The sequence below is a fragment of the Sminthopsis crassicaudata genome, chromosome 6, assembly GCF_048593235.1.
Source record: "Sminthopsis crassicaudata isolate SCR6 chromosome 6, ASM4859323v1, whole genome shotgun sequence".
In the NCBI taxonomy this organism is placed as follows: domain Eukaryota; kingdom Metazoa; phylum Chordata; class Mammalia; order Dasyuromorphia; family Dasyuridae; genus Sminthopsis; species Sminthopsis crassicaudata.
In genome coordinates, this window is record NC_133622.1 from 46770224 (window position 1) to 46793075 (window position 22852).

General features: G+C 33.0%; 1 protein-coding gene across 20 annotated transcripts in view; it reads left to right on the top strand.

Moving 5' to 3' along the window:
• Nucleotides 1-22852, top strand: part of ADGRL3 (adhesion G protein-coupled receptor L3) — a 1041133-nt gene that overhangs the window by 620030 nt on the left and 398251 nt on the right. For all 20 annotated transcript variants that reach the window (XM_074272799.1, XM_074272781.1, XM_074272789.1 and 17 more), the window contains one exon: nt 16295-16375. In XM_074272799.1, the coding sequence (XP_074128900.1) occupies nt 16295-16375 (81 nt within the window). The remainder of the gene's footprint in view (nt 1-16294; nt 16376-22852) is intronic.

The window sequence follows — 22852 nt, forward strand, 5'->3', positions numbered from 1 at the left end:
AAATGGACCTGTTCTAGAACTAATTATGACTTTTCTTTCTCCTCTAGGATCAATGAAAATATCTTTTATTTTATTTTTGGTCTTCAAAGCCCTTCAAAACCTAGACCCTTTTTCCTGACCTTCCTACTCATATTACACCTTACTTCGTGCCATTTACTCTTTGATCCAGTAACCCTGACTTCTTTGCTGTTTCACAAATAAAATTTAATTTTCTTTGCTGTAGACATTTTCTCTACCTCTCTTGTCTGGAATCATCTCACTCTTTGTCTTTGCTTCTGAGCATCCTTTAAGTCTCCACTTAAATCCTATAGAAAGGCTTTCTCATCTTAATTCTAGTTCCTTCCCTCAGTTAATTATTTCCTATTTATACTAAAAACAGCTCATTTGTTCACATTTGTTATTTACTCCATTAGATTGTCAGCTCTTTAAGGGAAGGATTTGTTTTTTTGTTTGTTTTGTTTTGGCTTTTTTGCTTCTTTTTATATCCTGGGAATTTAGCATAGTTCCATGTACATGTTTAATAAATGTTTATTGAATGAGTGACCACTTTTGAGAATATTGCTATATGTCAAGCAGATGGTAATGAAGGCCTAAAGATTATCCTCTAGGAGGGTAAAGAGAGGGAAAGATGAAAATTTCAAGAAATATTTTGGAGATAAACTTAACAGGACTAAATAAGTAATTTGAATGTGAAAAATGAAGGAGAGGCATAGGGATGAGTCAAAAACAATCTTACAATAAGAAACACTGTCCATATTACTGTAGTTCACAGACTACTTTTTTCCCTTGGGGCCTTGGCAAAGTTTTTCATCCGACCTGGAATTCTTGGCTCTTTTCCTAGCTTTTACATTTTCTTGGAAATGTTTTCTAAGATATATTTCTGGATATTTTTGTGGTGTAGCAAACTCAAAGAGCAGAAAAGAATGTTTAATATGTCCTGCCTCTCTTAGTAGACTTCTATAGACTTCGAATTTATTAAACATAAACTCAGCAGGTCCCAGCTCTTCAGCACAGTGTCCTAGGGGAAAATTGTCTTTTTGAGATCTATCTGAACTCAAGAGATTCAGTCTGTTTGGTTCCTCAGGTTAGGCCAGCAGTTCTAAACTGAACTATTTGAACTTCTTTTATTCCCAAAGCTAATCTTTTTTTTTTTTTTTTTTCAATATTTAATTGGGGAAAAAAGCAACTTAAAGCAATAAAAATATCAATGTGTAAATTACTTTTTTTTTTTAATTATAGCTTTTTATTTACCAGATATATGCATAGTTAATTTTTCAGCATTGACAATTGCCAAACCTTTTGTTCCAATTTTACCCCTCCTTCCCCCCACCCCTTCCCCCAGATGGCAGGTTGACCAATACATGTTAAATATCTTAAAGTATAAGTTAAATACAATATACGTATACATGTCCAAACAGTTATTTTGCTGTACAAAAAGGATCAGACTTTGAAACAGTGTACCATTAGCCTGTGAAGGAAATCAAAAATGCAGGTAGACAAAAATAGAGGGATTGGGAATTCTATGTAGTGGTTCATAGTCATCTCCCAGAGTCCTTTCCCTGGGTGTAGCTGGTTCAGTTCATTACTGCTCCATTGGAACTGATTTGGTTTATCTCATTGTTGAAGAGACCAAGTCCATCAGAATTGATCATCATATAATATTGTTGTTGAAGTATACAATGATCTCCTGGTCCTGCTCACTTTATTCAGCATCAGTTCATGTAGGTCTCTCCAGGCCTCTCTGAAATCATCTTGTTGGTCATTTCTTACAGAACAATAATATTCCATAACATTCATATACCACAATTTATTCAGCCAATCTCCAATTGATGGGCATCCACTCAGTTTCCAGTTTCTGGCCACTACAAAGAGGGCTGCCACAAACATTTTTGCACATGTGGGTCCCTTTCCCTCCTTTAAGATCTCTTTGGGATATAAGCCCAGTAGGAACACGGTTGCATCAAAGGGTTTGCAGTTTGATAACTTTTTGATCATAGTTCCAAATCATTTTTCAGAATGACTGGATGGTAAATACTTTTTTAATAAAAGACATTAATTGAATCTAGAGTTTATGCTATGGGTTGTGTGTGTGTGTGTGTGTGTCTGTGAGACAGAGACAGAGAAGGGGAAATAATTGTCTTAAACATGTTTTGACTGAATTTCAATATAATTGACTTCCTTCCATATTGTATGTATACATGTGTGTGTGTGTGTGTGTGTGTGTGTGTGTGTGTGTGTAAAGAGATAAATAGGCTTAAAATGGTTAATTGACTTGCCCATAATCACACAGCTAGTAAGTACCTAAGACAGAACTCAAAAAACTCAAACTAAAGATTTTTAGTCCAAGTTCAACATTCTTTCTATTGTGTCTTCCAGTTCTTTCTTAACAATTATTCATTTATCAAGTACATAATCAGCATGTAAAATTGTACTATTTATACTGTATAGAAAAAGTTTATAAGATATGCAAGTTCCATCTATAATTCATTTTACAAATGAGGAAACTAGGTCAAACAGGATTAAGTGATTTGTCCAGTATCATACACTTTTAATAAGTTTCTGAGTCCATATTTGAACTCAGGAAGAGTTCCTAACTTCAGGCCCAGTACCCTATTCACTGAGCCACCTAATTTGCTCATAAGAAAAGAGACCTGCCCTCAACTCATTTATAATATTTACTAACAGTGAGACAAGTAGATTAATCATTTACTTTTAGCCTAGTTCCTCTATCTGTCAAATAAGGATAATAATATCAATAGTTTCTATGTGGAAGGTCTAATGTGACTACGAAATAAAATTGCATTTTAAGCACTTTAAAATCACAAGTCTAAGAACATGAATGAAAAGATATTTTTCATTACCGAAGATACAAAGATGTCAAAAGTTTACCATCTAATGGCTTCCCATTCCTTAATGGATTCTCTTGCTATTCTTCTCTAAAAACAGATTATAGATGTAATATTGTGTCTCAGTTGCTTTGTCTTATGTAGGAAAAAAAAGCAACAAGTGCTCAAAACCAGTTTAAACTGAATAAAAGTAATTTAAGAAAAATCATTGTATGACTTGCTAATAAAATGTTGCTATATACTGTATGCATTTTTGTGTGTGTATAGAAAATCCCAATTATAAAACTTTAATTTAAAGTATAATATGAATGTTCACAAAAGAGAAAATTAATGAGCATAAAACATGCAAGATTTTCCTCATTCATGATATTTAAACGTTGGACTATAATTTAAGTAATTGGTACATTCTTTTTTCTGCTAGATTTTGATAGGTGACTTGAATTTTAAATAGAAATATGATTCAAGAAAATATACAATTTTACCCTTTGGTATAGTAAAAGATAATTAAAAAATAATTGATGAAAAGGAACTCATGTTACATTTAGTTCTCCTGCCTCTCAATAGTACAACATTTAGTCAGAAACTTGAGGGTCTTCCCCTCCCAGATTTATTTATTTAGATTTTTTTTTTAATCTAGGAAAAAGAAGAGGTGTTTTGCCTCAATTGCTAACTGTCCTTAATTACTGAATGAAAGTTGCTTTAATTAAACTGAAACCTGTTGAAGACCTCAGTTTAAAAAGATCACGATTCCCTATTGCATCGAGGGCCATCTCTAAGTCGTCCTGATCTATATCTGACCATTGGACCCAGAAGGCTCTGGCGGGGAAAGTAAGGCAGGCGACCTCACACAGCTCTCTCATGCTTAAGTCTAATTCACTTGTATTTCATGGCATCTCCTTCCCAATGTCCTGGTCCTCTTTGAAAATGAAGGACAAATAATAAGAAATACTACATATACATATATACATATGTGTGTGTGTGTGTGTGTGTGTGTGTGTATATATATACACACATATATATGTATGTGTATATGTTTATGTATATATACACATATACCCATGTACACTTACACACATGTATCTATACACGTATACATACTTACCAGCACACAGCAATACATTTGTCACACACATGCACACATTCGTATATACACGTGCGTGCATATACATATATGTATACACACATACAACATACTCCTCTTTCTCAAAGTCTGTTCATGTTCCTTGTTTCCATAATCCTATCTATTCATTTCATTCTTTGCCATTCCCTTTTACTTTTACCTTCAGGTTTCCAGCAAATCAGGGTCTTTTCTAATGAATCTTGTCTTATTATGTGGCTGAAGTCATTAAGCTTCAACTTTGATATTAGACCTTATAGTGAACAACCTGAATTAATTCTTTAAGTATTGACTAATTTGTTCTCCTTGTTGTCCAAGGGACTCTCAAAATATTCTCCAGGATGACAATTCAAAAGTGTTGATTCTGCAGCACTCAATTTAACTTACATAGTGCAACTCACACAAACATTGCTATTGGAAAACCCATAGTTTTGGTTCTATGGATCTTTGCCAGTAAGGTGATATCATGTTTTGTTTTGGTTTTTTTAGAATGCTGTCTAGATTTGTCATATTTCTCTCCTTCTAAGGAGCAAATATTTTATAGTTTCATGGCTGCAGTCACAATCTGCATTGATCTCTGAGCCTAAGAATATAAAATCTGACACTACTTCCATTTTTTTCCCCCTCTATTTGCCAGCAAAGTGATGAAATCAGTTGCCAAGATCTTAGGTTGTTGTTGTTGTTTTATATTTAAGCTTTGAGTCAACTTTTACATTTTCTTCTTTCATCCTTATCAAGAAACTTCTTAATTCCTTTTTACTTTATTTTCCTGAGGCTGGGGTTAAGTGACTTGCCCAGGGTCACACAGCTAGGATGTGTTAAGTGTCTGAGACCACATTTGAACTCGGGTCCTCCTGAATTTAAGAATGGTGCTCTATCCACTGTACCACCTAGCTGCCCTTGCCTTTTCATTTTCTGATATCAGACTAGTAATATGCATATCTGAGATTATTGATATTTTTCTCACCAACCTTAATTGTGGCTCTTCAGTCATCCACCTTAGCATTTCACATGATATATTCTACATATAAGTTAAATAAGATTACACTATAGAATCTTATTGTACCTGTTTTCCAATCTTAAATCAATTTACTGTTCTACATTCGGTTCTTACTATGGCTTCTTGGCCCATGTACAGATTCCTCAGAAGGCAAGCAAGGTGATCTGGTTCTCTCATCTCTTTGAAGTCTTGTCACATATATAACCTATTATATGTCTATTTTCTGCTGGGCTTTGATCTTTACTAGGCTTGTGCACTACATGGATTTTCCATTTGCTATTTTCCAAGGCTAATGACATTCTGAATTTCCATATATTCTTTGGTGACTTTCTTTTCCTTCTCCAACCTTGTGGATTTAAGAATCTTCCTGTTTTCTTAGATTTAAATAAACTTCCTTCCTTAATCATAACTAAAAATAGTTAAATAATTTAAATAAATCTACATAAATGAAGATTAAATTAAATTAAAACAACAAAATTATATAGGTAGAAGAATACTGGACCTGAAGTCAAAAAAGTTATTTATTATTTCTCAGTTCCCACCTTTCGTGACCCAGTTAGGGTTTTTTGTTGTCGTCATCATTGTTGTTGCTGTTGTTTTGGGCAAAAATACTAGAATGAGAAAATATAATATATTATATTGAATGACAAGTTCCATCTCTAATTCATTTTACAGATGAGGAAGCTGGGGCAAAAAGAGTTAGGTAACTTGTCTAGGATCACAGAGCTAGTAAGTTCCTGAGGTCATATTTGAACTCGGGTAGAGTTCCTAACTCCAGGTCCAGCACCCTATTTACTGAGCCACTTAATATATCCATAAGATTAGAGATGTACTCTCAAATCATCTGTAATATTTACTAGCAGTAAGACAGTAGACAAATCATTAACTTTCTAATCTACTTCCAGTATCTGTAAAATGAGGATAATAATACCAATAGTTGCTGTATGATAAGATTAGAGTATGAAATAAGATTGCATTTTAAGCACTTTAAAATCACAAGTCTTAGAGCATGAATGAAAAGGCATTTTGTATTGCTGAAATTACAATAATGTAAGAAGAGACAATTCTGCCCTCATTAAATGTATATGGAAGTAGAAAGAAAAGCAGGAAACCAGACCGTAGAGGAGGGAGAGACTGAGATAACCTGTGGTTGATTAGATCATATGTTACAGAGATGTAAGGTCTGCTGCATAGGTTATCCATAAGATAAAGCAGGCTAAATGGATTATTTTGCATATCCCAGTCCAGAAACCAACTGGATTGGAGAGATAGAGATTAGCAGATTCCATTGACCAAGCCTTGAGACATGAATTTAGGAAGGCTTATGAAGTAAGTTTATTTCATTGTCTCTTTCTGTGTGAATTGTGCTGGTCCAGGGGACAGAGGGGTCCAACAAAAAGAGACAAGTGGTGATAGGCTGCCTTGCTTTAAGGACCCTATAGAAATGTCACCTATTATATAAATCTGAACAGAAAGATCTATCTTTATATGTGTGTTGTGTAAATGTGATAATTATAGACCTTCTATAATGAATAGCTTTGTAATGAATTACTGAAAATATAATGTACCTGAATTACAAAAATTCAAGAGAAGCTGAAAGATCAATCAAAAATGTCCCTTAAGTGTCTTCTATGTAACAGGTAGTCTATCAAGCATTGGAGCTATAGAGGAAAAATAATTATATATATATATATATATATATATATATATATATATATATATATATATATATATATATATATATATATATATATATATATATATATATATATATATATATATATATATATATATAAAATTAGAGATAAGCTCTAAGAAAAAGCCTAAGAGTAAGGAAGATTGAGAAAGACTTCTAATAAAATGTAGCACTTTAGCTGAGACTTTAAGAAGATCAGGGAAGCTAGGAGGTACAGATAAGGAGGAAACCACTTAAAATGCCCAAAGACGAGGGATTGAAATAAGTATTTATTAAATGCCTACTATATACCATATTTGATGCTAAGTGAATTACAAGAATCTTATTTGGATATAGTACTGGATAACAGAGCACATGGAAGGTTTAAGAAGACTGCAAATGTAAAAAGAAGCTAGTTTATAAATATTTTAAAATCCAGAGGATTTTATGTTTGATGCTGAACATAATAGCACACCATTAGTATTTATCAAGTAAGGGATTAAAGAGTTCAGATCTAGATTTAAGATTAATTTGAGAACCAAATGGACTATGGATTGAAGTAAAGAGAGACGAGGTAGAGAGATCAACTAGCAACCTTTCTTATTAATCTAACCATGAGGTGGATGAGGTCTTCATCATAAGAGTATAAGGGAAAATAATTCAAGGATTTGACAAATTATTAGATATGGGGAATGAGAATAAAGATTCAAGGATGACATTTAAATTGCAAAACGGAGTTTCTGAAAGGATGATGGTGCCATAAACCGTAATAGGGAAAAGTTTGATAGGAGAGGCATAATGAATTTAATTTTGGACTTATTGAATTTCAGATGTCTACAGAATATTCAATTCAAGATGTCTAAGAGTTGTTGAAGATGGACAGCATCTCCATCTGGAGGGCAGCTGAAGAATTAGACTAGATAAGCATATTTACCAACCATCAGCATAGAGACAATAAGTGAATCCTTGACAGCTGATGAGATCACCAGGTTAAACTGTTATTATTGTTCTTTGTTGGTTCTTCCTTTTCAAAAAGGACCAATGACATCATCAGCACTTGACTTGCTCTTGAATTGGAATTAAGTAAAGAAGAGTTGTACAAAGTCATCAGCTTCACTGTTTCTTCTGAGTCATTTAGAAGTCCAGTGATAAGACAAATCAGGATGACAGGCTCTGGTCCTGGATACGCTCATCACCTTGGTGTCTTTGATGTCTGACCAAGCTTTAAGTACTCTATAGTGTTTGCTTCAGGTGCCTTCTCAGCTTTTGAAACAGATTGTTCTCATTCAGCTAATCCACCTGAGGAAATCTTCACATTCTTGGTGTAGACATTTCCCCTTACTCACCAATGGGTTTGAGGCTCAACTTAGTTCAGTCCATCTGCCAGAATGGTTTTCCAAGATGTGGCCACTGAGCACAGCTTCTTGGAGCCACAAGTGAGGGCAGAGTGGAAAGGGGGATACCAAGGGGGAATAAGCATCATTGAAAAGGGATCATCAGCAAGCCCTCATCCCAGAGGTGCTGGTGCCCCTGAACACCCAACATGCCCTGTCAAGTTAAACAGACAGGGCAGAGTGCTGTGGAATATCAAGGATTAGAAGATGTGACTTTGATGAAAATCTAGCAAAGGAGACTGAAGACAAGATTAATAGGTAGAAAAAGAATTAGAGAGAATAATGTCCCAAACACTTAAAGAAAAGAGAGTATCAAGAAGAGAGTAATTGACAGTGTCAGAGACTTTGGAAAAAAGGAGGATTGAAAAAAGTCCATTGGATTTAGCATTGAATAGATTGTTAGTAATTTTGGAGGGCAAAGTTTCTCTTGGGTCAGCTACATGGTGCAATGATTTTTAAGTACCAATCCTGGAGTCAAGAAGACTTGAATTAAAATCTGACCTCAGATATTTACCAGTCCCTGGCCAGATAACTTCACTATTTGGCTCTATTTCTTCATCAGTAAAATAAACTGGAGAAGGAAACAGCAAACCATTACAGAGTCTTAGCCAAGAAACCCCATATATGATCATGAAGAATCCGGCATGACTGAAATGACTGAATGATAAGAATATTTCAATTAAATGATGAGGTAGGAAATCAGATTATAGAGTTAAGGATGAATATCAGATCATACTCACATTGGTAAAATATCTTTTTTTAGACTTGGTAAAAAGAGTCAGAGAGAATATAGCTTTATGAGGCTTATGGTAATTGGGATGTCCAGAACTATCATTTCATTAGGGTAAAGAGCTATAAATTTGTAAGATATTTTAACTAATGCAGATGAATGACCTTTGTAACCTACAACATAAAGGAATTTCTTTGGGCAGTGTGAGGTTAAGTGCTTTGCTCAGATTTTACAGGATTATTCTTATAGATTACAAAGGGATATCAATCCTGTTCTTTTTATTTTACAGTTGAAGAAATTGGCACATGGGGAATTTGTAATATTTTTTTAATAGTCACAAAAATGACTTTCAAGATATCAAGTGGAGTTTGAAACCAGGTTCTGGATTCAAATTTTCTGCTGTCTCATGCAGCTTTTATGAGCTTCATAAATTTTTAATATCATTCCCTCTTTTCCCAATCATCCTCTGCACCTTAATTTATACTAGTTTAAAAACACCTTTCATTCATTTTTCTTTTCCCTCTCTGTTTTCTGGTGGGTATATTAATGAATATTGATATGAGCTCTCCTTGTGTAAATGAAATATTTTGTAATAAAGGTCTATTGTTTTATGTATTACTTATAATCTTATTCTTTTGTGGCTATACCTTTTAATGTCCATAAATGATCTCAAAAAACATACTTTCATTTATCCTATAAAAATGATTCTTGACATAACTATTTGGAGACCTTTTAAGTTCTTATTTCTGAACAGTTAATTTCACTTTTTTTTTTTTCTTTTTTTGGTTCTCCTACTTTTCCTCATCAGGATGTTTAATCCTATAAGCTCTGACTTCACACTGATCTTTTCCTTTTATTAGAGTCATTCTTCTTGGTATTTATAAATTTTTCAAATATGGATAGGATTTAGTACTTGGCCACCAAAAAGATACAAAAAGAGATACCATATTCTTAGTGGAAACTATCTTTTTTATGAATTCACAGTGTGAAAAATATTCAACTGACTTTCAAAGTTTGATTGACAATTCCAGTGATCTTATTACTTATTTAAATGAACTAGAAAAATATGTAGGCAAGAAATTCTCTCTTTTTAAACCAGATATAACTCCACATGAAAGGAGCTTGCCAATGGTGACATGTAATATAATAAATGTCATACATTTATATGTAGCTTTTTTTCTCCCCTCCTATCACTCCCCACAGCTTTCTTATTTATTATGTGTATTCTTGAAGACTCATCACCAGAAACCTATAAGTATAGTATGATAGAAGGATATCAGATTTTAAATGAGGGTTAATGTGACCATGTGTTACCTCAGTTTCCTCCTTTGTAAAATGAGGATAACACTTGCCTTATGGGTTCTCGTGAAAAACAAATACAAAGTGCTTTGTAAAACTTTAGATCTCTCTAGAAGTAAGTCTATCTACTCTTATTTACCACACATGGTAAATAATTATTTATTTGACTTGAATTAGTAGATGGTTCAGTGAATCACTGGACCAAGAACAATTCACCCCCTCATAGCTACATATTTATGAAGGCAAGGAATTGTGTTAATGGCTCAGATATGTATATAAGCAAAAAAAAAAAAAAAGAAAACTAGCCTCTGCCCTCAAGAAGATTATATTCTAATGGGAAAAGACAAGACAAAAAAAAAAAGTAGCTAAAAAAACAGCCTGGGATGGGAGAGAAAAAGTATCTATATAAGCTCGAAGAGTCTGGGCAACCAATGCAGAGCAAGGAAAGAAGTGAGCTATAGTTAGGCTGAGGACAACACTGACAACAATGGTTTTCTTTGGGCCATTTGGATTATTTTTCATATTTTCCCAGAACTCCATAGACTTCCATTTACTCAGTGGTTCAAGAAGTAAAGAAAAATAAGTATAATATCTATGTTATTTTCTTAGAGCTTTTCCTTTAGGCCGATGAGTCCCAGAAATTTATTATAACCCTAAAATAACCATTCAATTTTCAGAAATCCCATAAATACAATATGTGGAAGATGAAGAAATTTAACTTTAAGCTTCTGTGTTCCTTCCCTAACAGTTGTTTTCTGGAGAATATTGCTAGACAAGAGCAACTATAATGGCTAATTTTGCATTGCTTTTGTTAAGCCTTTCGTCTTTATCAAATAATCTTCACTAGAGAAAACCCCATCACTGATCTTTGCTCCATCATCACTAGCTTTATTTCCTGAATAAATCAAGCATGTAGTTAGTCTGATATTTTCTCTTTTTTAGTTACTTGATTGGAAACAAGCATACCTAACACAATGAAAGAAGGAAAAGAAGCCGGCATAAAAAGATTAGAAACCAAATAGACGACGTTATCACTTTTAACTTTGATGATTACTTTTGATTGGTGTTTACATTTTTACCTGAAAGTAAACTTCAGAAACACCAGATGGTTTAAGTCAGAGCGGGATTTGAAGATGGAAACACAAGCTGTTATGCTAGACATGCTCAATTTTCCATCAGCCAAAGAAACATCTTGACCTATGACATTTTATCAGTGGCACAGAGTTACTTTTCAAAAAGACATTGGACTGGGTTGTGTGTGTGTGTGTGTGTTTGTTTCGTTTTTTTGTTTTGGGAAAATTTCTAACTATTTTGGTAGTTATTTTAAGTGGTTAATACCACCATACCCTACATGCCATTCTCAAATGTAGTTTGCTGTGAGCACTTTACAGTTCCCACATGGAATCATTATTTTCTTGAGACAGAGAGAGATCGCTTTCTAGGGTTCATATAGGTGGCAAGAGCAAAATGATAACATTATTAAAGAGCCCAGAAGAAAAAAAGAAAAAAAAATGACAGCTTTTTGTATTATTCTTGGGGAAAAATGCTGAATCTCTGGAGAGAAAATAATCATGATCAGCTGTTGAAAATTTTAAAGCAAGTGAAAAAAAAATAGCATAAAAGCTTTTTGGAGAGCTGTAGACTACTCCACTTATTTATAGCACTCTACAGAAAATGAGTAAAAATTGAGATGAAAGGTAGTGAAACTAAAGAAACCAGGAGGGACTGGGTTGTAGTAAATGCTTTTTACTTGAAGCAATGAGCTTTTTTATTTCTCCCCTTACTTATCTCCATATTTTATTTATCTCATTTTCCATTTGATGGACAGTGATGACAGATGTGAGTATAGCTAGCTACTAAAATATGTAGAATCTGAAATAGATGGTCTGGGATAAGTCTTTGAAATAAGGAACTTTATTTCATTTACTCTCAACTGTTCGAAAGGGATTTAATTCCCTCTCTAGTTTTCTCCTTTAGTGGAGTTTCCTTTGAAAGTTAGCCTTAGCATCCTCTGCCCTTTAACTCTATTCTATTTGAGATGTTTATTTTATAATTTCCTTCTAGAAAAGATGCACCAGTGCTTTAAATGTTGTCTCTGTTGCTATCTGGGGCAGATGTAATGGCTGCAATCCTGTTTCCATGTCAAGATGCATAAATGATTAAGCATATTCAGTAGAAAATATGCAGTAGTTCTGAGACACTTAGTGCTGAATAAATACAAATATTGTATCTGAGTTCTATAATTTAAGAGGGACATAGAAAAATTGGAGGTGGTCCCAGAAAGAAGTGGGAAGTAGGACCAACATAAAGGATTAAGAAATTGACAGTGCCTTCTTGAGGCACTGAGGTGACTTCCCTCAAAATTCATCCTTCTCAACTCTTTGAGCACTTGTCACTGTTGACCAAACACTTTGACATTTCTCCCCTTAACTTCCATGGCACTATATTTTTCTGGATCTCTTATCAACACTTTTCCTTTTCATTATTCATTTTTGAACATCTATTTTCCCCTCAAGAGTCCTCCCCTGGGGAAAAAAGAGAAAGGAGTGGGGAAGAAGAAAGGAAGAGAGAGAGAGGCAGAAGTATTAAAGCAAATAAGCATGACAAGTAAAAGAAATAACCATGTTGAACATGGTGTGTGCCATATTGTGCGATTTAGTCTTCATCTTTCTATTAGGAGGTGGGTACCATTCTTCATCATCAGATCTATTAGAATCATAGTTGATCATTTTGCTAATCAGAGCTCATCATTTCTTATTTTTTAGTACATTTTTTTTCTTATCTGCTGACTTTTCTCCTCACTTACATGAATATTTTGCTTCTTTTAATTCTTTCTTGCCCAATTTTGGATGACTTCCCAGGCTGTGTTTGAAATATCAAAAAGATATCTTAGTTCATCTGATGATTAGCCTGTACAGATTGAATTTAGTTGCTTAGTATACTGGTCATCAGATTTACCAGAGTTCCTGCTTGTGTCTTTGAACCATCAGAAAAAGGTCAAGCTGTAAATGACTTTGTTATTCTCAGTAGTATAATTATCCACAACTACTCCAAAGAACTTATGATGAAAAATCCTACTCATATCCAGAGAAGGAACTGATTGGGTCTTAATACAGATGGAAGCATTCTGTTTTTCTTTCTCGCTCTCTCTCTCTTTATTTATAACTTAATTTTTCTTGAGGGTTTTTATTTTCATTAGGCTGGGAGATCTGTTTTCTTTCACAAGTTGACTTTTATAGAAATGTTTTGTATGACTTCACATGTGGTTTCTTAATTGTGGATGGATATAAGCGAGAGAACCTAGAATTCAAAAATCTTAGGAAAAAAACGTGAAAAAAATATTTTGAATGCAACTGAGGAAAAAATATTAAATAAACAATTTTTCTTTGAAAAAGAGACATAAGGTCATCTCTGGTTGCAGCTGGGTGGCCTGAAGTCAGGAAGAGGAACTTCAAACAATTACTACTATGTAATCCTGGGCAAGGCACTTAAAGTTCTATATGACTTAGATGCCTCATCTGTAAAAGGGGTATAAGAGCACCTACTTCCCAAGGTTATAGTGAGGATCAAATGAGATAACAATTGTAAAGCACTTAGTATAGTACCTGGCATATAGTGTGTGTGTGTGTGTGTGTGTGTGTGTGTGTGTGTGTGTGTGTATGTATGCACACGTGCATGTGCATATACATACATTAATGGGCTGTTGTTAATTAATAATTACTTCAGATTAAAATGTCAGTGAAAATTCCTCTTACAGAGTACTTTAAAAGCATTTCAGTTATTAATACTATATTTAAGCCAGGGCATAGCAGGTAAACACCAAAGTATCTGATAATTACAGATAAACTGATGTCGTTTTTCTCTATAATATTAAAGACATATGATCTCCACTTAATAGCATGCAATTTAAATGTTTCATTTCCCTGTAAGTGGAGTATTCCTTATATTACTAGTAGCAGAGTAGTATCTGCATAATGTTTTTAAATGTCATTATGAGGAACACCGAAGACTAGACCCTCTTCATGGGTCTGCATTGCCAGCTAGAAAACTGCTTAGGGCAACAGCAGCTACTATCAACAGGGAGCCATATTAATTATTTAGAATGTGCCTCATAAGAGGAATCAACAGAGTTTATTACAAGTGGAATATTACTTGAATCGCGAAGGTTACTCTAGCTGTTATCATAATCTATGTATCATTAACTTTCCTTGTTTAGAAAAAAAAAAAGAGATTAATAACCCTTTGAATTGTTCCTGTAACAATGTGAATTATAACACTGTATTTTCATTATGAAAAGAAAAGTTGTGGTCCACCCAACATTCCTTTGGAAAAAGCAACATCCATACTCTAGAAAATGATTTAGAAATAAAATGAGTTTATGTTAGATAATGACAGCAAGCAAATTTTAAACATGGTACTCTGGTTGTGTGTTGTTTGTTTGTTTGTTTGTTTGTTTCCTTCCTGGTTATCATCCTGGAAATCGCTATCAATTCTTTTATTTTAATTCAATTTGTGATAATCTGAACTTTATAAATATCAGTGAACATAAGTGTTTCCACCTATAGAGAACAGAAAGCTTACCGAAAAATCTCTACCATACCTTTTATTCTGTAATATATAGAATGAAGTTAAAACTGCTTTTCACCAAGTTATCATCATGAATTTTTCTTCTTTCTTATGTCACCACTCTGGTTTCCTCTTGGCTCACAATGGGACAGTCACCTTCAGAAGTCGTGAGCTTCTTAAGTTGCTTTTAAACAAGCTACAGAACTTTTAATCTGTTACTTCACCCATCAATTTAATACTAATAACTTTAACTAATAGGTGTTGGTATTGAAAAAGTAGTACATTTGTGTGTATAAATCCATGAGAGGTATCTTAAAGTCATGGATGGGGAGCAGGTCTTAAAGGCAGAAAGACATTCACATCTTATCTCTGGCACATATGGAACTGAACCAATCAATTAGTTCTTTGTGACTTAGAACTTTTCTACTAAGTTATATTAAAACTATTGTTATGTATGAAATTTCTACATCAGAGAGGTCCCCAAGTTAATAAAATCATTGCCCCAGACTAGGAAGGAAAAAAAAAAAAAAAACTGATAGTAAACTCTCAAGGTTAAAACATGAAGCCACAGATACTTATTTTTAATTTTTTTATAATTTTCCATACTAAGTATTATAAAAATATCTCAACTACTTATCAAGGTATTCTCCAACTCACTAACCTTAAGTAGCTCACATTTACTTATCTGGTATTATCATCTTTCATATCCCATATAACTTGGTCCCCTACTTCATTTCAAGGTTATTCTTCATTCATATTCATCACAAACACTACAACCCAGCCAACCTCTAAATAGGCTGTTACAGCTCTTCACATTTGGTACTATCAGTTAGAAGGTAAATTCCTTATCTTCCCCCATTTGAATGTGAATTATTAAAAGGCAAGAACTATCTGCTTCCAATCTTACTCCAGGCATAGTGACTGTGGCATAGTAAGCACTTAATGAATGCTTGTTGACTTTTGTTTTTTGGCACTGATTCTCCCACATGCCTAAATTGAACTTCCTCCTTTTTTCTATCTCTTGGAATACTAACTACCCTTCCAATTCTTTCTCAAGTGCTATCTTCTACATGACGCCTTTAATTTCAGTTTAGTTTTTGTATTCCCAAAACCCAGTACAAATAAATGCATGAGTACATCTTAGTGAAAAAAGCTTGTTGATTCATTGACTGACTAATAGATCTGATTGTGCTTTTGAGGCAGATCATAGCCAGTAGACTTCTTTTTAAATATGTATGATGCTCAGAGCCATCAAGTAATTCATACCAGTCACAGAACAAATGAGTGGGAGAGAGAAAGGACTTGAACCCAATTCTTCCTAAGTTCTCTGCTAATGAACCTGCTTTTTTGTGAAACCTCTGAAACAATTTACCCATTAAATGAATAGTACTGAATGTTGTAAGTAAAACATGGCTGTTCAGTAGCTAAAATGATGCCTTCTATTTCTAAAATAGGATGCACTCAATAGTCTAAAAGAACATAAAGCAAAGATAACTTTGAATTTTGTTTGTTTGGTAAAATGTCTATTAGAAGTAAAATTCTAATGAATGTGATAATTGAATTCATTTGATGGTAGAGCAAAAGATTAAAGAAAGAAAAATTAAAATGACATTAATAACAAGAAATTTGAACAAGGTTTATTAATTTGCTTCTTTTGGGGTCCACAGGGCAGGCACATCATGGGCAAGTTTCATACATTGCTCCACCTATTCACCTGGACTCTGAGCTGGAAAGACCACCTTCCAAAGGTGAGTTTGCATAATTAATATTTTTGTCATATTTTTTCTTTGTAAAGGGCTTCTTACAGATAATACTAATATATGCTCAGAAATTAAACATCCTTGTCTTTTATTAATTTTATTTATCATGAGGATTAACCTGTAATTTTCTCTTTTGAATAATCCTTCCTGAAAATCCATGGTCTATTTGTTTCATTTTATTTTCTCATCAGATATTATCTACGTATTAAAAATGCATGCATAAATTATTATATTAATATGGGGTACAATTTTCATGGATCCTTCATTATCAGTGTTATATATTTCAGATCAACAAAGGAATTATTATTTTAATGTGAATACTAGCATACTAACAGATTTTTAATTCCACTTCATGATAGGCAGTTTTAAAAGGTTGATATAGAAAAATGAAACTCATGATAATAAACCTCCCAATTAAGATAGACTGATACTTTTACATGCCATATATTTCAAGCTTGGTAGCTCCTGAATGAATCTATAGACTTCAGTAACCCCAAGACATCTCCATGTTATCATTATACAGAAGAGCAGATCTTTACTAAAGAAAATGTTATAAAGAACTAAATGTACTTATGTAAGTATATCTGTATGTGAACCTATGTATAAGCATATACAAATAGGGACTTACCTGAATATACATGTATGTGTATGAGTATATGAAATGTCTATTTTGTGTGTGTATGTGTATATGTATTATATATGTATATTTCCCATATATATCTATAGTTAAATGAACCTATGATTTCATTATTAATTTAGGCATTCAAAATAACAAGGGAAAAAAATAGCCAATCCCTGCCAGCATATTCTGGGCAACTATAAACAAAAGTCTAAATTTGCTAATATTTCAGGATACTTTTTTGATTTCCTTTAATAGCATTTGATCAGAATATGTATAGGCTAGATATTGTAAGCTATTTATTAGTTTTAAGTTTAAGTTTTAAAAAATGAATTTTATGAGTTTGGGCAAATTATATTTGTTAGACAATTGGTTTTAAAATGTTTTATATAAGTATACAACATATGTAATATATATTTATGTTAAAGCATGGGCAATATAAGTTGAGACACTGGAATGTTTGATTTTTTACGAATATTATAAAATGTATAAAAGATTATTGTAAAAATGGGTACACTTTTCCCTTATTGCCCACCTTTGAAAGGTATATTGTGCTTGGTTTAGCTCAAGTGATGAGTCATTGCTTCACAAATTAGGCAGAAAGCTTATCTTTCTGCCTCACAAGGAGCATCAATCAACATTTTTTATAATATAAATGAACTTTCAAAAATTGATGTTGTGAATCTGTTTAAATTTTCTAAATATTAAAGATATTGAGGCAGAGTTTTATACTTGAGTAATTCAAAGGACTCTCTTACACTTTCAAAATTGTATTACTCAATTTATTAAAAATTAATTTCTTTTCTTTATTTGCATGTAAATGTAGTAATTATTTTTTTAAAAAGCTTTGACTTTTCTATGATATACTGGATCATATTTTTACATGATTTCCTAATATCACTTGAATGTCCAGATCCATTTTTTTTTTTTTGTTTATTTGTTTGAAATTTATTTCTGTGTATTATTTCACTTTTCAGTCCATTATGGAAAGTTTAGCATTTTTTTTTTCATGAAGGCTTATGATTTTGAAGCTGTAGGGAATTTCCAATAAGGAAAATCACTTACCAACACAAATTGCCAACTGTTTTGCAATTTGTTATCTTAGATACTAGGTCGTAAAGTGAATAGGATATTAGGATTGAAATTAGAAACACCTAAATTCCAATTCAGATAGTTTCTACCTATGTCATCCTGGGCAAGTTACTTAATCTCGATTTCCTCAATTACAAGATGGGGTAATAATAAGGCTTACCTTACAGGATTATTATGAGGATCAAATGATATAATATTTGTAAAACCTTTAACATAGATCCTAGACTGGCACATAATAGATTTTATATAAATTCTTATTCCCTTTCCCTGCTTTCTAAGAGGATATTGGTTGAGCGTTTTGTGTAGGATCACATGGTCTTTATTCCAACTGGTCCTAATCCTAAAGTTGCCCTCTATCCTCTGAGCAACACTATCTATCTTAATTTGGGAATGATATCTGAAAATAGCTCTGCCAATGGGCTAAATAATCTCATCTAAAAGACACCCACTTCCTTCTTTTCTTTTGAATCACAAGTCAAAAGTCTTTCAGAAAATCCATTCCCTTAGGCAATTTTAAATGATTCAACATCTTAAGGGAATTTAAGTAATATGCAAGTTTTACTACTTTCTGCTGAAATGCTTGAAAAGAAATGAAGTCACAGAAGAAATATGTTTACTTCTTGACATTAACAGTAAGTTTATTTTTGCAGCCTTAAAATTGTTTGTATGTTGAATGGAGGTTTAACTACCTAGAAAGTAAAAAACAATGATGTAACTGAGAAGTTATGCACATAAAGGCAACAGTGTGATCTAGTTGTGTTATCATAGATTTACTATTGGAGGTAGCATGATTTGGAGTAAGGAACAGGACAGAATGTTAGGATACCCTCCCTTTTTCTAGTACATGCATTGTAATTTTAATTAATTAATTCTTGCAGTTTAACAAATACAGCATATTATTGTTTGTTTTTATGTCCAAGGTGGAAGATCATCCATGAAATGGAGGGAAAAAAATTTATAACAAATGAATTTATATGTCCCTATCAAGCTATTTAATGATATATTTTTGATATAATATTTATATGCAATAATTATTCTGGAATATTTTTATATTCTAAAATAGTTGCAAAAAGATTTGGCCTTCTCCAAATATTATTTTGGCATCTAAGAGCTGCCTGATGATAAAATAATCTATTCTTTATTTTATTTTTTGATAAAGTATCATTGTTGCTGGAATTATACTTCTTTGCTCTCATCTAAGACTTCAGTGGGTTTCTTGTCCTTTGATATGATCTCTGTATAATTTAAGCAAAATTGTCATCATTGCCGGGGGTATAATTGAGTATAGCAAAAATTGCTCAGGGGCAGAATGATATGAAAGAGTCAGTCAATGTGTAGGGTGCAATATCGTGTTGCCTCTGTACAGGAAGACAAATTGAGCTCTTACTGTGTACAAAAGAAAAGGGAAAAAGAAATAGGTTTGTTAGGGGAAAGAATAAGTCATAGAAAATTGTAAAATGATTGATGCTCAGAAAATAATCATTGGGAAGGGAATGCATAACCAAAGAGATGGTTTTAAATCAGATATAATTCTCTTCTTTCAAATATCATTTCCTTCTAACAACACAGTGGTAGATATGAAGGGGTTGATGCTTTTTTCCTCTTTCGCTTTCTACTCTGTCAACATTCCTAGGAATTGCTTTCCCTGCTCAAGCTTTCCCTGAACTGATGTGTAGCCATATTTTGTACCCTGGTTTTTAACTTTATGTTTCAAGATGCTGTTTCCCCTTCCCTAGTTATATAGACGAATGCAAGCTTTTTTATACTCAGAAATTTATTCATTCATAGTTCTTTGGTTTCATTAAAATTCATCTTTACATCAATGTAATTGAGTGGAAAAAGATGTTAGACTTGGATCTAGAAGATCTGGGTTTAAATTCTGCATAAGTCACTCCCCTAACCTTAGAGAACAAATCTCTCTATCTCTTCGTGAAGTCTGGGTTAGCTGAAGTCAGGATAAGCAAGTCCTTGGTCTTTATTTTTGGTCTTTAGGGGGAGAAATGAAGAGAATGGACAAAACTCCTGGAGCTCTCCACAGGGTCTCCTCCAAAGTGACTCTGGCTTGTCTTCCTCCACTCCAATCCTTCCTACAATGATCTGTATATACAAAAAGATCAAGCCAGCACAGAATAGTGGGAAGGGCCATTTTCCAAGCATATGCTAATAGAGTATTGTCCAATAGGTAATTAGCCTTAATTGCTTGGTTGTCTGATTCCGGTGCACCTATTCAGTTTCAGCCCTTTACAGCCTTTGATTCTGAAATTCTCAAAAAAAAAAAAATCTTTAAATTGAAGAATGCATGTAAAGGCATAAATTAGACAACCAAATGGCATGCATAATGCCCCTCTTCCAAAAAATACAGGGTACTGAACTAGACATCTCCACCATTAGAATGCAAGTTTTTTGAATGAGGGTCCATTTCATTTTGGGGCTTAGAATCCTCTGCTTAGCATGATGTTTGACACAAAATGACCACTTACTAAAAGTTTGTTGACCAACTTACTACACAACCACCATTTGGTGCTCCATGAACATGTGAAATTTTCTGTCATCAATATATTTTGAAATCATTTAAGATTAGTCAATTTATTTCAACTACCTTCAAATATGATTACATATAGAATACATAACAAAATAATATCCAGCACGCTTTTGAGATGCTATTACTAAAAAAAAAAAAAAAAACTTATCCTCGATATATTATTTTTTCTGGTAATACTATATGACTATTAATCATGGAGTCTCAAAATCTTAATAGAATCACAATTTCAAGATTATACAAAGAATAATAAAGAGATATAAGAAATATGAATGTTACTGAAGATTTTTTTTTAACTGGACCTGGGATTGAATTGCATATGTCAAACTGGAAAGTTCTATAAAAAAATGGAAGATTTTAAAGTATGAGCCCAATGATGCATAGGAATGGAAGTGATATCTTGCATGGAGCACCAGGCTTTGGAATCCAAAAGATGTGAATCCAAAATCAGAAAGTCTTAGTTTTTAGTACTTGGTGTGGTATACTGAACTAAACAAATGTATGTGGCAATTAAATAGCAGTGAAGTATAAAATAGATTTTAACAAAACCTAATATCCTCAACATTTGAATGTTTGATATTCTGAATTTGAATATGCATAATGTTAATGTCTTTCTCCTGAATTTGTGAATTCTTCCCACTAACTCATATCTCAACCCAATCAGTCATAAGTACATAGAGTTAGGTGTAGGGAATAGAGCTGTGGTTTTATTACTAGAAGGAACTCCTAAAGGGAAACTCTTTTTACCAAAGCAGATTGCCTTTTTCTCTCTAATTATATATTGTCTGACATATATGTACATATATCATTATATATTCTCTATAATTACATATATATGTGTACATATTATTAAAGATATTTCTTGTTACTATTTAATCATTTTTCAGTCATGCCCAACTCTTCACAACCCTTTAAAGGTTTTCTTAGCAAAGATATGGAAGTGATTTGCCATTACCTTCTCTAGCTTATTTTACAGAAGAAGAATTGAGGCAAACAGAGTTAAGTGACTTACCCAGGGTCACACAGCTAGTAAGTGTCTAATGCCAGATTTGAACTCTGGAAGATAAATATTTCTGACTCCAGGTTTGGCATTCTATCTGCTGCACTAGCTAACTGCCCTATGTACATGTATACTTAGAAATAATGTCACTTAAAACTACCTAAAGTGTAAATTTGCTGGATGCTGCCCTTAAAACAATTTAATGCTATTATGTATGCCATTTGGTCCCGTAATTTATGCTTGGGATGCCTTTATATGCATTCTTCAATTTAAAGATTTTATTACTGAATAAGGGTGTAAATTTTAGTAGTTTACTAGTACATTAATGTCACAATACATTACAAGGTAATTAACCAAAACTGCCACTGTAAATAGAAAAATAGTCACAGCCCTCACTATAAACCACTTAATAAAAATAAGGTCCTGAATCAGCATTCACCATTAGGGTAATTTTTCTTCCTGTGATTCTCATTAATCAGGAAATTTTTCTTTAAATTAGCTTCATCTTTGAAGTATTATTATTTTTAAATCTTCCATTACTTGAATAAGTTTGTTGCTAATTTACAGTTAATTTAATGAGAGTGCTTATATATTTTCATTTGTAGATAAGTTTTACAAGTTTTTGAGACAATTCCTTCAGGTTTCTCTGTCAATTGTTAAAATACAAGAAATGTAGCCAATGTGATTTTGTAATTATTCTTCAAATAAGAATTGTGACTTTTATTTAATGTAGAGAGAACCATTCCTGGTTTTCTCTGTGTGCTCTTTGATTTGTCTTAATGAGGACTTTCCAGAGTTTCTTTTGGGGGTTGTACTTTTATCAGTAAGACTGCTAATAATTCTGCCAGTAAGGGAGGAAGATCATGGTATTAGCAACTGAAATATCCTTCTTGTTGCCCAACTACAGACTGACTAAAGAGACTCAAGCTAGCTGCCTTCCTCCATTATCATTCTGGAGCCACCAGCCAGGAGCCAAACAAAAGATTAGCTAAAAAATCAGTTAAGAAAAGATGATTATTAGCCAATGAACAGCTAAGGTTATGGTTTCTCATTTTAAAAAGATTTTATTAATATGTTGGAAGGGGAGGGTTATGCCATTATTTCATATATTTCATTATAGTTCACATAATATTCCAACTTCTACAATAGAATAAACATATAAAACAATAAATTTGATTGCATATGTACCTACCGTTTTCTACTAATGTATTCTAT